The 15,748-nt window shown below is 35.8% G+C and overlaps 1 protein-coding gene across 1 annotated transcript in view; it reads right to left on the bottom strand.

Annotated features, from left to right (window-relative positions):
• TRIM44 (tripartite motif containing 44) overlaps positions 1-15,748 on the bottom strand; it is a 182,928-nt gene that overhangs the window by 58,876 nt on the left and 108,304 nt on the right. Inside the window, exon 4 of the mRNA XM_057507560.1 lies at positions 3,620-3,639. Coding sequence (XP_057363543.1) covers positions 3,620-3,639 — 20 coding nt within the window. The remainder of the gene's footprint in view (positions 1-3,619; positions 3,640-15,748) is intronic.

The raw sequence follows: 15,748 nt of genomic DNA, 5'->3' as shown, positions 1-15,748 counted from the left end.
AAGTAGTTTTCAGAAAATAAAGGCCCTTCTAATTCAATGTCAAAGCAAGTGAGAACTCTCAAGGTAGAGGAATAAGACAAAGGTGATCCTTTAAGGAGTATGTATGAACCCTCAAGGCTGTCATTCAGGGTCACAGAGAAGTGCATTGGCCTCTTGGAGAGAGTCTGAAGGGCAGCTGATGGCATGAGCTCTTAAGCCAGGCTAGATTCAAGTCCTAGCTCTGCTCCTTACCAGTTGACACCACAGCATGACTAGTTATGTAATCTAAGGCAAATTAACCTTTCTGAGCATTAATTTCCTCATTTAACAAGGGGGATAATATCTACATCATAAGCTTTACATGAAGGTTAAATGAAGAGATGCATCTATATCCATATATATATATATATATATATATATATATATATATATATATATATGTTACATAGGAAACCTTCAATAAATGGTAGCTATGGTTATTATTGTTATTAATTAGCATGACAACTACACAATAAAATTCAGGGCAAGGAATACACATAACCAAAGCATAAATATTTGGCTTTCTCATGCCAAACAGGTTGGGAAGGCAAAACTGAAAAAAGGAAAGAAAGCACTAAGAATACAGCTGGTAGAAAGGGAGGAACACATAATTTATTACAAACAAATACATTTCAATAGAACAGGGATTCTCCTTTGTTCCTGCTACCATAGAGTTTGATTGTAATTCAGTTCTCCCTGGATTTTTGTGCAGGTAGTGGGGGAAGTGGCTGTGTGGACAGAATGCTAGTAAAGGAGACACGGGTGTAATAACCCAAGCAGACCTGGGACACAGGGCCTCCAGATTAATTTCTCTTCCATCCCCTATGAGGGCAAACCCACACTTCCTTTCTGCCTCCCTTTACACATCCAACTCTCATTTAATACTGTCGGCAATACCGAAGTTTGGCTTATTGAGATGGTAAAATGTATATGATAAATGAGAGAAATTTCAGATCAAAGGCAATCTGCCCTGATGTGTTAACTGGAATTAACTGAGCCAAATGGTAGTTCAAGGCAAACTGAATAAATACAAAAACAGAAATTTAAAGGGTAAAAAGAAAATCTGACTCCTCTTCCCACCAAATTGGAACATGTTCTTCAAGTGCTCATTGTACTGAAAAAGGATTCTCTCAAGGCCTAATTCGACAGAATTGCTGCTGACATCCACAGAAACTTGACTTGAGGGAGACAGCCTGACATCCTGGTTGCTAGTAAAGAAACTCAATGCTTCACCACTGTCCTGCCAAAATGACATGAAAGTATCTGCAGTTAAACTCTAAAACTAGTATCTTAACACTGAATAATATCTTTAAGGGAGTTAATCTCATCATAAGGTTTCTACAGTCTTCAACATGACTCTGGCATGTAGCCATAAAGCAAGGTAAGCATGTTCATCTTAATCAGGCTCTCCCAAGACATAAAGGCCATTTCTACCCTGTGGAGTCTGCACATTACCTCTGCTCAGATGTTTTCCTTATATTGATCTTGTTTGAACAATCTTTCTGGGGAAGAAGAAGTTCTAGGGCTCCACTTGGCCTGGATTTTAAGGAGTTAGAACTATTCTTGAGAATAGAAAAAGGAGTGCCAAGGAGATAATTTAAAGAGTTTATCTAAACCAAAGGTCTGTGCAAAATGGTGAAAACTTGGTCAATAACTAGAGAATATGTTGATTTAGGCTCTCATCATCACTAGCCTCATCTGACTTGTCTTCCAGGCTCTAGTGTTGATCCACCTCCAATTAATTTTCTATTCTGCAGGCAAGGGACACTTCCAAAATGCAAATCTACTTAGGTTGATTCCTGTTAAAATTCTTTAATACCTTCCCACTGCCTGCAGGATAGAATTCAACTACCTTAGAGAGGCCTATGAAGCCCTACATGATCTGGAATTTGCTTTCTTTCTTCCACTCTTCTGTTGTCTAGAGCTTTTATACAAGTTGCTCCCTCTACCTAGAACAACCCTACCCCTGCTCATCCTTTGCCTGCCTTCTCAGCTTTGAGACCTCTGTTTATATATAACCTTTTCTGGTAAGCCTACCCTTATCCTCCAAGACTGACTTAGGAGCACTTCCTAAAGGAGTCCAAACATCCTTTAATTACAGCACTCCCCCCAGTGTAAAAGTGCCTGGTTATATGCTTGTCTCTCCCACTAGACCTAGAATCCACAAGGACAGAAGCCATGTTTGGCTTAATTATCATTGTATACCCTGTATATAGCACAGTGCTTGATATATAGTAGGATCAGAGGAAAAGAAAGAGAGGGCAAGGAGGAGGAAGGGAAGAAAAGAAGGCAGGAAGGCAAGAAGGGAGGAAAGAAAGAGAGAAAGGAGGAGGGAAAGAGATGAATCACGACCCAGAGGGAGCCTGTTTCTGAGAATGGCTGAAAGATGGAATATGAAGAGATTTCCTGAGGCTCTATAGGTTTAAAGCAGGGTGGCTGATGCACAGTAGACAAGAAACTTGATCTAGGCTGAGAACCACAGTTCCCAAAGGAGGGAAGCAGGCAGAGATGCAGATGCAGGATACCATTTGGCACTAAGAAGGGTCTCAGGATTTGTAGAGGTGGAAGGAAAAAAGAAGGAACTGTAGAAGAAGAGCCAAATCCTGGCTCCAGTAAGATAACCTTAGACAATTAATTTTGCTTCTTTCAAAATGAGAAATTTGAACTAGGTAAGTAATTTTCAAGCTGAGTTCTGAGAAACGCTAGGTTTCTGCAAAAGCCCCTCAGGGTCTATTTTAATCAAGAAAGAAGGTTTACCAGTGGTGTGGCCCCCCCAACTTAACCAGGTAAAAACTGTTTCTAGTACACTGAGGTTCTACTTAAAGCCCATTTCATATAAAGGTGCCTCTACTAAAACTAAAGTTTGAGTAGTGGTGGCCTGGATTATCTTTCTGATACTTCCCAGCCTTAACAGTCCTTGTGACAGAGGGGACCTGTCCGGACAATGCATTTACTTTGTACAAATGGCCCTTGATTGTGTTGGTGGAACAGCTGCAGCATTTCCTAGAGCCTGTTCTCACTGCCTGAGCAGAATGAGAGCAAAGGAAAGTAAACCAAAGTCCAGGTTCAATGCAAGACTGGGACAATCATGAGAGGCACTTTTAAATTATGTGTGGTGATACAGAGGCAGAAAGGAGCATTTTCTCTTCTCAACAAAATTTTGTGTATCTATGACCTAGGATTCACTAAACAGGTGTCTTGAGTCAGACACAAGGAAAAGGTCAGAAACAAATACTGGAACCAGAGCCCATTAAAATGCAAAAGTTTATCTAGTCAGTCCACCTGATAACCTAATTACTATTCAAATATAGTGCCTACTCTTCTTAACAAGGTATTCTGAATGTGCTAAAAAATAAAGCAAAGTTACTGTTGTTACATATTTAAAAGTCTACCTTTATCTGAAGGTTACAGGCAGGAAATGGCATAGATGGGGAGGGAGTTGGGAGACTTACAAAATAAGATCTTCAAAGCTCTGGTTTAAAATGGAGATCCCTTTTCTGTGCCGTTCCTTGACTGCCCGTATTTTATAGGGCATTAAAAGGCCATAAATGTCACTCTACTTCAGTTCTGAGAACAGACAGCAGCAATAATATGGTCTTACCTAGGTCCTTCCTCGACATCCTGAAAGAAACAGAAACAGCATTAGAAATCAGCATTGGTAGAGACCAATTTAGAACTCTTTATTTTCCCTCTCCTCTCCCAACCTGAAAGCAAGGCTTGCGCTTTTATTTTAACAGAGACAAACCAGTATGAATCTAAGGGCTAAGACAAGGGCTAAACTGCCCAGCAGAGTTGGACTGATAATTTGCCCATGCAAGCAGAGAAGTGAATGCACAGACCTAGGGGGCCTAAATAATAGCCTTGCTTTTTATTTGTATGGCTGGCAGTATTTAGCTCTGAGCAGACCGAGAGCCCAAAATAGCATCGGGTCTTAGGTAAAAACTGACCAGCTCCAAAAGCACCAAGTTGTTTTCCTCAAAGACTCATTTCTGCTTTTGTCTACGAATTTTTTCTCCAAACACAAACCAGTACTTTAATACACAGCACACTATGGTAGAAAGGGCACTGAACCAGGACTCAGGAAATTGGGACTCTAGTTCAAGCTCTGTTATTTCTTAGCTATATGCCCTTGGGCAAGCTAATTAATTAATCTGGACCTTGGTCTTCTCCTTTGTAAAATGGTAATTCTGGCATTTGATGATCTACATCACTCATCAGCCAAACAATGAGTTTTCTCTTTTTCTCAGCCATTCTTTGCAAAACAATGTATGAGGATTATTTTTCCAGGTACTGTGTTCTTTGAACCTAACTTTACCAATGATCACAGCAGATTCCTTTGAGCCTCTTTCTGTGACCAAACAAAATTTTTACAGTAATTCTCAAGCCTCTTCCAAGGGACTTCATTCATCCTTTTGGTGACAGGGTATCCTTTATATCCTTTTGAGCCATTCTGAGTTGGTCTCAGTCGAGAATGTTTTCCCTAGCTGTTGTTAACTCCTCAGAGAATTTATTTGATTGCTGATTGTTTCTATAGATTATAAAGGAGAATAAGCCCTGGAGTCAGATACTCTGGGTTCAAATCCAGCTCCCTCAGTTGGTATATTACCCTGGTTATGTTATTTTGCTTCTCTTAACTTCAATTTCTTATGGAGTAATAACTGTTCCTGTGTCATAGGATAGTATGAGGATTAAATAATGTGCACAAACGTCAAGCACAGTGCCTAAGATACAGGATGCACTTACTAGGGATTATTATCAATATTAGTGACAATCCAGTATGATTCATTAAGAAGCTACATGTGGGCACTAAAGGTAAAAGATAAATAACCCATTATGATCTAACCTTCTAGGAGCTCCCATTAAGGAGCAGGGGAAACAGAAACAGATAGAAAATGAACTATGACTAAATGTGTTCAAGGGCTCCACAAAGACATAAACAATGCTTTGAGAGGCAAGGGAAGTGGTAAACACTGCCTCTACTGGCAAAGTGTTGTGGGAGGCTTCACAGAGAAGTAGCATTTATATGACCCTGTGAGGGGTAAGCAGGATTTTCCCAGGATGACAACAGAAGAGGGAAAGGCACTGGACTAGCAAGAGCAAAGGCACAGAAGTTTAAGAAACTGTATGTTTATAGAATTTTGAGTTCTGTGAAACTAGAGAAGGAGAGGTGACGGTGGCAGAGGTGTAGAGTGGGGGGTTGGGAGGGCAACTGAGGTAAAGGGAGACTGCCAGGGCACAAGCCTAAAAGGAAAGCTGCAGCCACAAAAGTGATTAAATTCAGATTACACACTGCAGGTTGGATTAGAAGGGCATTTTTAGCAGACTGTTAAGGATTTGCCATACTGATAAGGGTGCTAATCATCTATACTCAATGTGAGAGAAGTAGAACAAGTGGAAGGAGCGAATAGGGATGGTGATGTTTGAAAGCTTTCTTTGCATTTTGATCAACTGCATGACTTTATGGGGACTATAATCTGGTAAGAAAAATTCATATAATTTAAATTTGAGTTACATAACTATCAATGACATAATTAAACCTTAACACAATTTTTCAATTATCTTTGGATGTTAAAACATAATTGTTGAAGAGAACTTTTTAGAAAAAAGTATCCAAACTTTCTCACATGATTCATAGCAAGTCCTCCTCACAATCACAAAACTTGGTGCAATGCCTAAGAGATGGGCTTTCTGAGTTAGAGAAACATGGCTTCAAATTCTGGTTTCTCAATTCCAACAGTGCAGCTTTTGTCAATGACTTTACTTTTCCAAGGTTCGGCTTCCTCATCAACACAGGGAGATCCTAATTCTTACCTCACATGGTGGCTACAAGAATTAAAATCAGTGAGAAAATGTGTGTAAAACACTAAGCAAGTGTCTACTGCATTGTAAGTGTTCAACAAAAGGTGGCTATTACTGTATTTTCCCTGAATTGTTAATTAATAACATTTTTAGGGAGGGTGGGGAAGGACAGAGGCGATGGGACACAAGATTTTGTTTTATATTAGTCCATTTCTGCTGCTTACAGGTATGTAGTTCTTTACAGAAACAACGACTATCACAAAGTATGGGGATGATCAGGGTAAGAGTTTCACTGTTGACCAAATGAATAAATAAATCAACAAAAATAGACACATATGAATCACAAAGCAATTGTGAATAGATCAGCAGACATTAGGAGGATTGCTCATCTTGCTAGTAAAAAGTATGCACATGCTATTCCTGCTACTCAAAATGCACATCACTATTCTAAAAGCCTAGTGAATTCCTATCCATCCTTAAAGATCAAGCCTCACTCAGAAATTTTTCCTCACTGAAAGACTAAGTGGAGTAATTCTACTCTGTCCTCCACATACATATGGATCACACTTCTGGGGCTAGTACTGAAAGCAGAAAACCAACAGTGACAGCACTATACAGTGTCTCCCTCTTTGGATTTCAAATCTTTGAGAATAGAAACTGTGTGTTGTTAACCTCTTTGTTCACTGCACCTAGCACAGCATAAGGCACATAATTCAGGAAAGGAGACGAGGGAGGGCAAGATATAAGTAGGATTTAAGGTTAATTTCTCCCGTTATGAGTGAATTCTGGTTTCAGAGAATATTAGAACTGAAAGCCTGTTAAACACCAACTTTCATTTAAATGACTTAGATTAAGCAATGCTCTCAAATCCCTCTGTAAAACATTCTCAATTCTCTCAGCTGTTGGGCTACACTTTAATAGAAACTTTCAGTCCTACTTCTACTAGTGGAAATGTATGTTCATCTAGAATTGAACAACTTTGATTCTAAACTTGTTTATATCAGTTGAACTTATAATTATGATGGCACCACATGCTATTAAATAACAAAAAATGAGTGCAAGGGAGAACTGTTGCTTGAATTGTTGATTGTTGCTTCCATGAAAACTAAGTTAAATACTTCCAAAGTATTCAATAATGGTGAGTTACTTAAAAATTGCTACTAATTTTGATGTAGGGACGACATATGCAAAATATTAGAAAAAATAAAGTACAGAAGCCTAGGATTCTACATTCAGTTCACTTCAAATGTTATCCTCCTCACTATAAAGTGACTGAAATTGGACCATATAAACAATGCAATATGGGTGTGGTTTATGCCAGAAATATACTCCACTCCAAACAGCAAACCTATATTTTCAAAGAAAAGGCCTTGACTCAGAATCAAAGACATATGCAGATACATATTGCAAGTTTAAAATAAATTTTTAGGGTATTAATGTATTATTTTTAATGATTTACTCATTTGAACTAACTTTTTCTAAGATTATCTTACTGCAGCTCAGTACTCTTAAAACTAGACAAAAGATGGAAATACTCATGCAAACAAAAAAGATATACCATTTTTAATATTTGATTTTGGCAAAGACTTTTATGAAAGATATAACTAAATTCAGGCAAAAAGTGAGATTTTCAAAACTGATGATAAAAATGTACACAGAAGAATTATTCTGTGGACAGTTTACGACTATGCAGAAGAGCCTAAAAAATGTTCATACCTTTGACTCGATCAGTAAGTACTTGCGATTTATAAACAAAAACATTTACTATAGGATTACAAATGAAAATAAGAAGCTGGAAATAACTTAAAATGAGGTAAAAGTTCAGGATTCAAACATTATGTTCATGAAGATTTCTAGTAATAGGAAAATTTAAAATATGTTAAGAAAAAATGTGAGGAGATGACAGTGTTAATTTTATTGTGGTAATAATTTTGTATGTATCAAATCATCACATTATATATCTTAAACTTACAGATGTTCTATGTCAGTAATATCTCAATAAAGCTGGAAAAAAAAACCCACACACAAAAAAGAAAAAAATGGGACAAATATAATATCCAGTGATAACAGTTAAGTGTGCTATGTTTACTTTCTGCTGTGTCTATAAGTTTTAACCATTCTATAATGATTAAGAAAGAAGTAATTTTATTTAGTTATTTGAAGAGGGAAAGGACTACATCTTATTAGACCTGTGGGACCAGTGCTGAAACTCCTCCTATACCCTATATTTTATAATATAAACAAAAAAGATTTATTAAAAACACATTATTAAAAAGAAATTTCACCAGGAAACCTTGTAATCTTTGGTTTCTTTCAACCAGAAGCTTTGTCATTCCACTTGATCTAATGAAACCAATCTGAATTGAAGTTTTCTTAAATAACACTGTGTTAATGGACTGTTTTAAAAATAATCTTCATGAATCAAAGGCAAATAGCACTTTGGAAGGTGGGATATCTAGACTTTTTGTTTCTGACAGCTTTATTGAGGTATAATTTATAATATCACAAAATTACTTCTTTTAAGTTTATATTCAATGACTTTAAATAAACTAACAGTTATACAATTGTAATCACAGACTTGCTTGAAAACTGTATTTACACATACATAAAATTATGATTGTCCTAAAAGCATATGAATGTTTAAGCTAAAATTATAACTGTCCTACAGTGTTTTTAAGATGCATAGTTTATACATATGACAACTATAACATGAAGGACATGGAAAGGGGGTAAACTGGCCTATGCAGTTTCAAGGTATCTACATTTTAGGTGAAGTAGTATGATGTTAAATAGACTGAAAATTCAAGGATATATAAAACCACTCATAAAAACCACCAAAATAATACAAAGTAATAGAGTGAAAGGGCCAACAGACATACTAAAATGGAACTCAAATAATTATATTCCCCAAATCCAAAAAAGACAAGAAAAGGCAATGAGAGGAACAAAAACAGAGGGACAAGCATAAATCAAATCATGACATGATAGACCGAAATTAAACCATATTAATAATTTAAATGTTAACAGACTGCACACTTCAATTAAAAGGCAGAAATTATTAAAATGGGTAAAAGAATAAGACCCAGCTATATGCTGCCTATGAGAGACATGCTTTAACAATACAGATAGACTGAAAGCAAATGGATGGAAAGAGATATAACATGAAAACAGTAAGCATAAGATTGGATTGTTTCTACTAACATTAGATAAAATAGACATCAAGACAGAGTATTAACAGAGGAAAGAGAGACTTTTCATAATGATTTAAAGATCAGTTCATCAGGAAGACATAAAATCATAAACATGTATTTTCTTAATGATACAGCTTCAAAATATCTGAAGAAAAGTTAACAGAATTAAAGGGAGAGATATATAATTCCTTAGTCATATTTGGAAATTTAACACCACTCTCTCCATGACTGATAGAACATCTGGATACAAAAATCAGTAAAAATATATATTAGTTGAAGATCTAATTATTTTATAAAATACACCCCAAACTATAAAATACATAATTTTTTAGGTGCATATATGCATTCACCAAGACAGACCATATTCTGGGCATAAATCAAGTCTCAATAAATGGTAAAAGATTAAAATCATTCAGAATATGTTCTTTGATTGAAATGGAACTAAATTACAAATAAGTAACAAGATATGTAAGAAAATCTTTAACATTTGGGAACTAAACACTCTCATAATAAATGAGTAAAAAGAATAAATAACATAATAAAAAAAAGTCCAAACTGAATGATAATGAAAATACAACATAACCAAAGTTGTAAGATTTAACTAAAGCAGTGCTTAGAGGCAAATGTATAGCTTTAAAAGTTTACATAAAATCAATGATCTATGAAGCCAACAAAAAGAACAAGGTAAACTCAAAATAAGTAGAAGAAAATAAAAGCAGATATAAACAAAATAGAAAACAAAGAGTAAAATTAGCAAATCAAAGTTAGTTCTTTAAATAAGACCGACCACTAATAAAATACTAGACTAATAAATGAAAAAAATGGGAGCAAATCACAAATTATCAATAACATAAGTGAAAGAAGGGTTATCATTCTAGAGGCTACAGTTAAAAAATAATAAAGCATTATGAATAACTTTATACTAAGAACTACAATTAGATGAAAATGATAATCCCTTGAAAATTAGAAAGCAAATTAAAAAAAAATTATATCAACATAAGGTGACAAAAAACTGAACTGGTTATCAAAAACTTTCACAAAAGAAACTCCAGGACAGATGGTTTTGCTGGTAAATTATGACAAATATTTAAGAAAGAAATAACACAAATCCTACAGAAACTTTTTCAGAAAACAGATGAGGTAGGAATAATTCTCACCTTGTTTTCTGACGCCAGCATAACCATAATATGAAAGCCTGACAATATTATAAAACTATAAAATTACAAAGGGATACCCTTCATTCAAATACAGACATTATTTTTTATATGTCAGAATATATAATTTAAAAATTTAAAACATTAACAATTTATAACTTATAATTATACTAATAAATAAATACTAATGAATTATAAATTATAGTAAAATGATTTTAATATTTGAAATATTAATAAATTGAATAAGATAGAATGACGATGGGGATGTTTATCTCAGGAGTGTAAGGTTGACTTAATATTGTAAAATTAACCAATGTAATCAATCATTACAATAAAATAATGGAGAAAACACATATAATCATGTCAACAGATAGAGAAGAAACATATTTCATGCTCATTCAAATTACTGTTCCCATAGTTAATGTGTCATTTCTTTCTGCCTACTCTGCTTTCAAGACTTTTGCTTCGTCCTTAGTTTTCAGAAGTTTGATTTTGATGTGTCTGGGTAAAGATTTCTTAGTTTATCTTGCCTAGGTTTACTCAATTTCTTCTATCTCTAGGTTTATGCCTTCAGTCAGATTTTAGAAGTTTTGAGTCATTATATTTACAATTTTTTTTCACCCCCACCTTCCTTTTCTTCCCATTACTGGACATGGATGGCATATATGTTAGATCTTTATTGTACCACAGGTCCCTGAGACTCAGTTCAATTATTTTTCAATTTTTTTGTGGTTGTTCAGACTGAATTGGTATTTTCAAATTAATGGATTTTTTCCTCTGTTATCTGCAATTTGCCACTGAGCCAATCCAATGATTTTTTTAAGTCAGTTATTGTACTTTTCAGTTCTAAAATTAAAAAATTTTTATTTTATAACTTTTTAAAGTATAGTTAATATACAATAGTATGTTGATTTCAGGTATATGACACACTGATTCAACAGTTACACACATTATTAAATCCTCACACCAACTAGTAGCAGTTACTGTCAACATAGAAAGATGTTACAGAACCACTGACTATATTTTCTGTGCTGCACTTCTATACCCATGACCAACTTATATTATGATTAAGATTTTGTGTCTCTTTAAACCCCTCATCCATCCCACCCACCTGCCCCAACCCCTCCCCCATGGTAAACAACATTCACTTTTCATTGTCTTTGAGTTTACTGCTGTTGTGTTCATTTTGTTTTGTTTTATTTTCAGATTTCACATATAAGTGAAATCATATGGTATTTGTGTTTATCCACTTGGCTTATTTCACTTAGGATAATACCCTCTAGGTCCATCCATGTCACAAATGGTAGGAATTCTTTTTTTTCTATGGCTGAATAATATTCCATTGTGTATATGTACTACATTTTTATCCATTAATCTACTGATGGACACTTCAGTTGCTTCCGAATGACACCTAGGCTACTGTCAATAATGTGGCAATAAACATAGGGATGCATATATCTTTTGGAATCAGAGATTTTGTTTTCTTCCAGTAAATTCCTAGGAGTGGAGTTACTGGGTCTTATGGTATGTCTATTTTTAGTTTTTTGAAGAACTTCCATACTGCTTTCCATAGTGGCTGGACCAATTTCCATTCCTACCAACAATGTCACTGATTGTGGTTCCCTTTTCTCCACATTCTTGCCAACACTTGTTATTTCTTGTCTTTCAGATAGTGGCCATTCTAACTGGTGTGAGGTGATACCTCATTGTGGTTTGATTTGCATTTCCCTGATGATTAACAATGTGGAGCATCTTTTCATGTGCCTATTGGCCATCTGTATTTCTTCTTTGGAAAAATGTTCAGGTCCTCTGCCCATTTTTTAATTGGGTTATTTGTTTTTTTGGTGTTGAATCATATGAGTTCTTTTTATTTAACCCCTTATCAGATAAATTGTTGACCAGTATATTCTCCCATACTGTAGGCTGCCTTTTTGTTCTGTTGATGGTGTCCTTTGCTGTACAGAAGATTTTTACTGTGTTGTACTCCCATTTGTTCATTTTTTATTTTGATTCCCTTGTCTGGGGGGATGTGTCTAGAAAAAAATTGTTCAAACTTATGTTCAAGAGATTTTTGCATATGTTTTCTTCTAAGAGTTTTACGGTTTCATGTGTTACACTTAGGTCTTTAATCCATTTTGAGTTTACTATTGTGTATGGAGTTAGATTATAAACAAGTCTCATTCTCTTGCATGTAGCTGTCTAGTTTTCCCAACATCATTTATTGAAGAGGCTGTCTTTTTCCCATTGTATATTCATGGCTCCTTTATCATATATTAATTGATCATATATGGGTGGGTTTATTTCTGGGCTCTCTATTCCATTGATCTATTGATCTGTTCTTGTGCTAGTCCCATACTGTTTTGATTACCATAGTTTTAGTCGGAGAGCATAATACCCCCCACCCTCCCCTCCCCTTTGTTCTTCTTTCTCAGGATTCTTTTGGCTATTTGGGGTCTTTTGTGGTTCCATATAATTTTAGAATTATTTGTTCTAGTTCATTGACAACTGCTGTTGGTATTTTGACAGGGTTTGCAATGAAGTTGTTAATTGCTTTGGGCAGAGTGGCCATTTTGACAATATTAATTCTTCCTATCCATTAGCACAGTATAGATTTCCATTTATTGGTGTCTTCTTTAATTTCTCTCATGAGGGTCTTATAGTTTTTAGAGTACAGGCCTTTCACCTCCTTAGTTAGGTTTTTCTCTAGGTATTTAAAAGTTCTTGATGCAATTGTAAATGGAATTGTTTTCCTGATTTCTTTTTCTGCTAGTTCACTGTTAGGATATAGGAACACAATAGATTTCTGTGTATTAATTTTGTATTCTGCAACTTTGCTGAATCCAGTTATTAGTTCTAATAGTTTTTTAGTGGAGTCTTTAGGGTTTTCTATGTATAATACCATGTCATCTGCAAATAGTGATAGTTTTACTTCTTCCTTACCGGTTTAGGTAATTTTTATTTATTTATCTTGTCTGATTGCCGTGGCTAGGACTTCCAGTATTATGTTGGATAAAAAAGTAATGAGAGTGGACATGATTGTCTTGTTTCTGATCTTAGAGGAAAAGGTTTCAGCTTTTCGCCATTCAGTATGATGTTAGCTGTGGGTTTGTTGTACATGGCCTTTATTATATGTTCCCTATATAACCATTTTGATGAGAGGTTTTATTATGAATGGATGTTGAATTTTGTCAAATGCTTTCTCAGCATCTATTGAGATGATCATATAGTTTTTACCCTTCCTGTTGTAGGTTTAGTTTCAATGAAGAAAAATATTTAAGAACATATCCATCTACAGAAGTCCTTTTAATTTATCCTGCAAGGCCAGTTTAGTGGTGGTGACTTCTTTTAATCTTTGTTTATATGGGAAGCTTTTAATCTCTCCTTCAATTCTGAATGAATGATAACTTTGCTGGGCAGAGGATTCTTGGTTGTAGGTTCTTCACTTTAAGTAAATTAAAAAATTCATGCCACTCCCTTCTGGCCTGTGAAGTTTTTGCTGAGAAAGCTGCTATAGCCTTATGGAGTTTCCCTTGTAAGTAACTGTCTGCCTCTGTCCTGCCATTTTTAAGATTTCTCCTTATCTTTAATCTTCGCAATTTTAATTACTACATATCTGGGCATTGATTTCCTGGGATTCCTTTTCGTAGAGGCTCTCTGTGCTTCCAGGACCTGGGTGTCTACTTCTTTCCCCAGATTGGGGAAGTTTTAAACTATTATTTCTTCAAAGAGACTTTCTACTCCCTTGCCTCTCTCCTCGCCTTCTGAGGCTCCTAGTAGGCAAATATTGTTTCATTAGGAGTTGTCACATAGCTTTCTTAGCATCTTCCCAATTTTAGAAATTCTTTTTTCTGTTGGTTTCTCAGTTGGTTGTTTTCTCTATTCTCCTCATTGATTCTTTGGTCTACTTCTGTCAGTCTACTATTCATTCCCTCCATTGTATTTTTCATTTTAGTTACTATATTCTTCAGCTCTGAGTGGCTCCTTTTCAAATCTCTGCCTCTCTGGCACACCTCTCTCTGGCACACTTCCCACTGCTGGTAAATCTTTCAAACTGCTGTTTCCATGTTAGGTCTCAGCAGGACTGATGGAGCATGCCTGTCCTCTGCAAGCAACAGGAGTCTCAGTCTCCCAGAGTGCTCCAACTCTCCCTGGAATCCAGCCCCATTAATCACCAAAGCACAATGCAATGTGGACTCAAGTTCCCAGAGAAGATCTCCAGGGCCACATGTGCAAGATTCCTGAGTGCTTTCTCTTCCTGCTCAATTCCTCTCCCTTGTGGGCTGGGATGTGGGAAGGGCTTGGGTCCCAATTGAACATGCCTCTCCCACTTCATCCTTCTCAATGTGGTTTTCTTTTCTTTACCAGGTGTAGATGGTCTGTTCCACAGTCTTCGGGGTTAGTTGTATATGCTGTAGTTACTTCCTTGTTGTGAACACTGGAGGAGTTTTCTCCCTTGCAGTCCTACTCTGCCACTTTTTCCCTACCTCTCAGTTCTAAAATTTTTATTTGATCCTTTTTTTTTTTTTTTAATAATAATTTTTTATTGAAGGGTAGTTGACGCACAGTATTACATTACATTAGTTTCAAGTGTACAACACAGTGGTAGAACATTTATATACATAATTCTAGGTTCCAGCTATCACCCTACCAAGCTGTTACAATATCTTGACTGTATTCCTTATGCTATACATTACATCCCAGTTACTTATTTATTTTACCATTGGAAGTCTGTCTTTTTTTTTTTTTTTTTTTTTTTTTGTGAGGGCATCTCTCATATTTATTGATCAAATGGTTGTTAACGACAATAAAATTCTGTATAGGGGAGTCAATGCTCAATGCACAATCATTAATCCACCCCAAGCCTAATTTTCGTCAGTCTCCAATCTTCTGAGGCATAACAAACAAGTTCTTACATGTAGAACAAATTCTTACATAATGAATAAGTTACATAGTGAACAGTACAAGGGCAGTCATCACAGAAACTTTCGGTTTTGCTCATGCATTATGAACTCTAAACAGTCAGTTCAAATATGAATACTCATTTGGTTTTTATACTTGATTTATATGTGGATACCACATTTCTCTCTTTATTATTATTATTTTTAATAAAATGCTGAAGTGGTAGGTAGATACAAGATAAAGGTAGAAAACATAGTTTAGTGTTGTAAGGGAGCAAATGTAGATGATCAGGTGTGTGCCTGTAGACTATGTGTTAATCCAAGCTAGACAAGGGCAATAAAACATCCACGTATGCAGAAGATTTCTCTCAGAACAGGGGGGGTGAGGTTCTAAGCCTCACCTCTTTTGATCCCCAATTTCTCACCTGATGGCCCCCCTGCGACTGTGCCTGTCTTAGGTTGTTCCTCCCTTGAGGAATCTTACCCGTCTCTGGCTAACCAGTCATCTTTCGGGGCCATACAGGGAAATGTGAAGTTGGTAAGTGAGAGGGAAGCCTTATTGTTTGAAAAGGTTAGCTTTTTACTTCTTTGCATATTTATGCCCTGTGGCTTCTATGCCCAGCATTTGTCTTGAGGTATCTTTACCACTTGGAAGAATTATGATACTCGGTAAATTTGACATGAGGCA

The sequence above is a fragment of the Manis pentadactyla genome, chromosome 9 (assembly GCF_030020395.1).
Source record: "Manis pentadactyla isolate mManPen7 chromosome 9, mManPen7.hap1, whole genome shotgun sequence".
In the NCBI taxonomy this organism is placed as follows: Eukaryota; Metazoa; Chordata; class Mammalia; order Pholidota; family Manidae; genus Manis; species Manis pentadactyla.
Note: the sequence above shows the minus strand (reverse complement) of the source record. Positions and strands in the feature narration are given on the sequence as shown.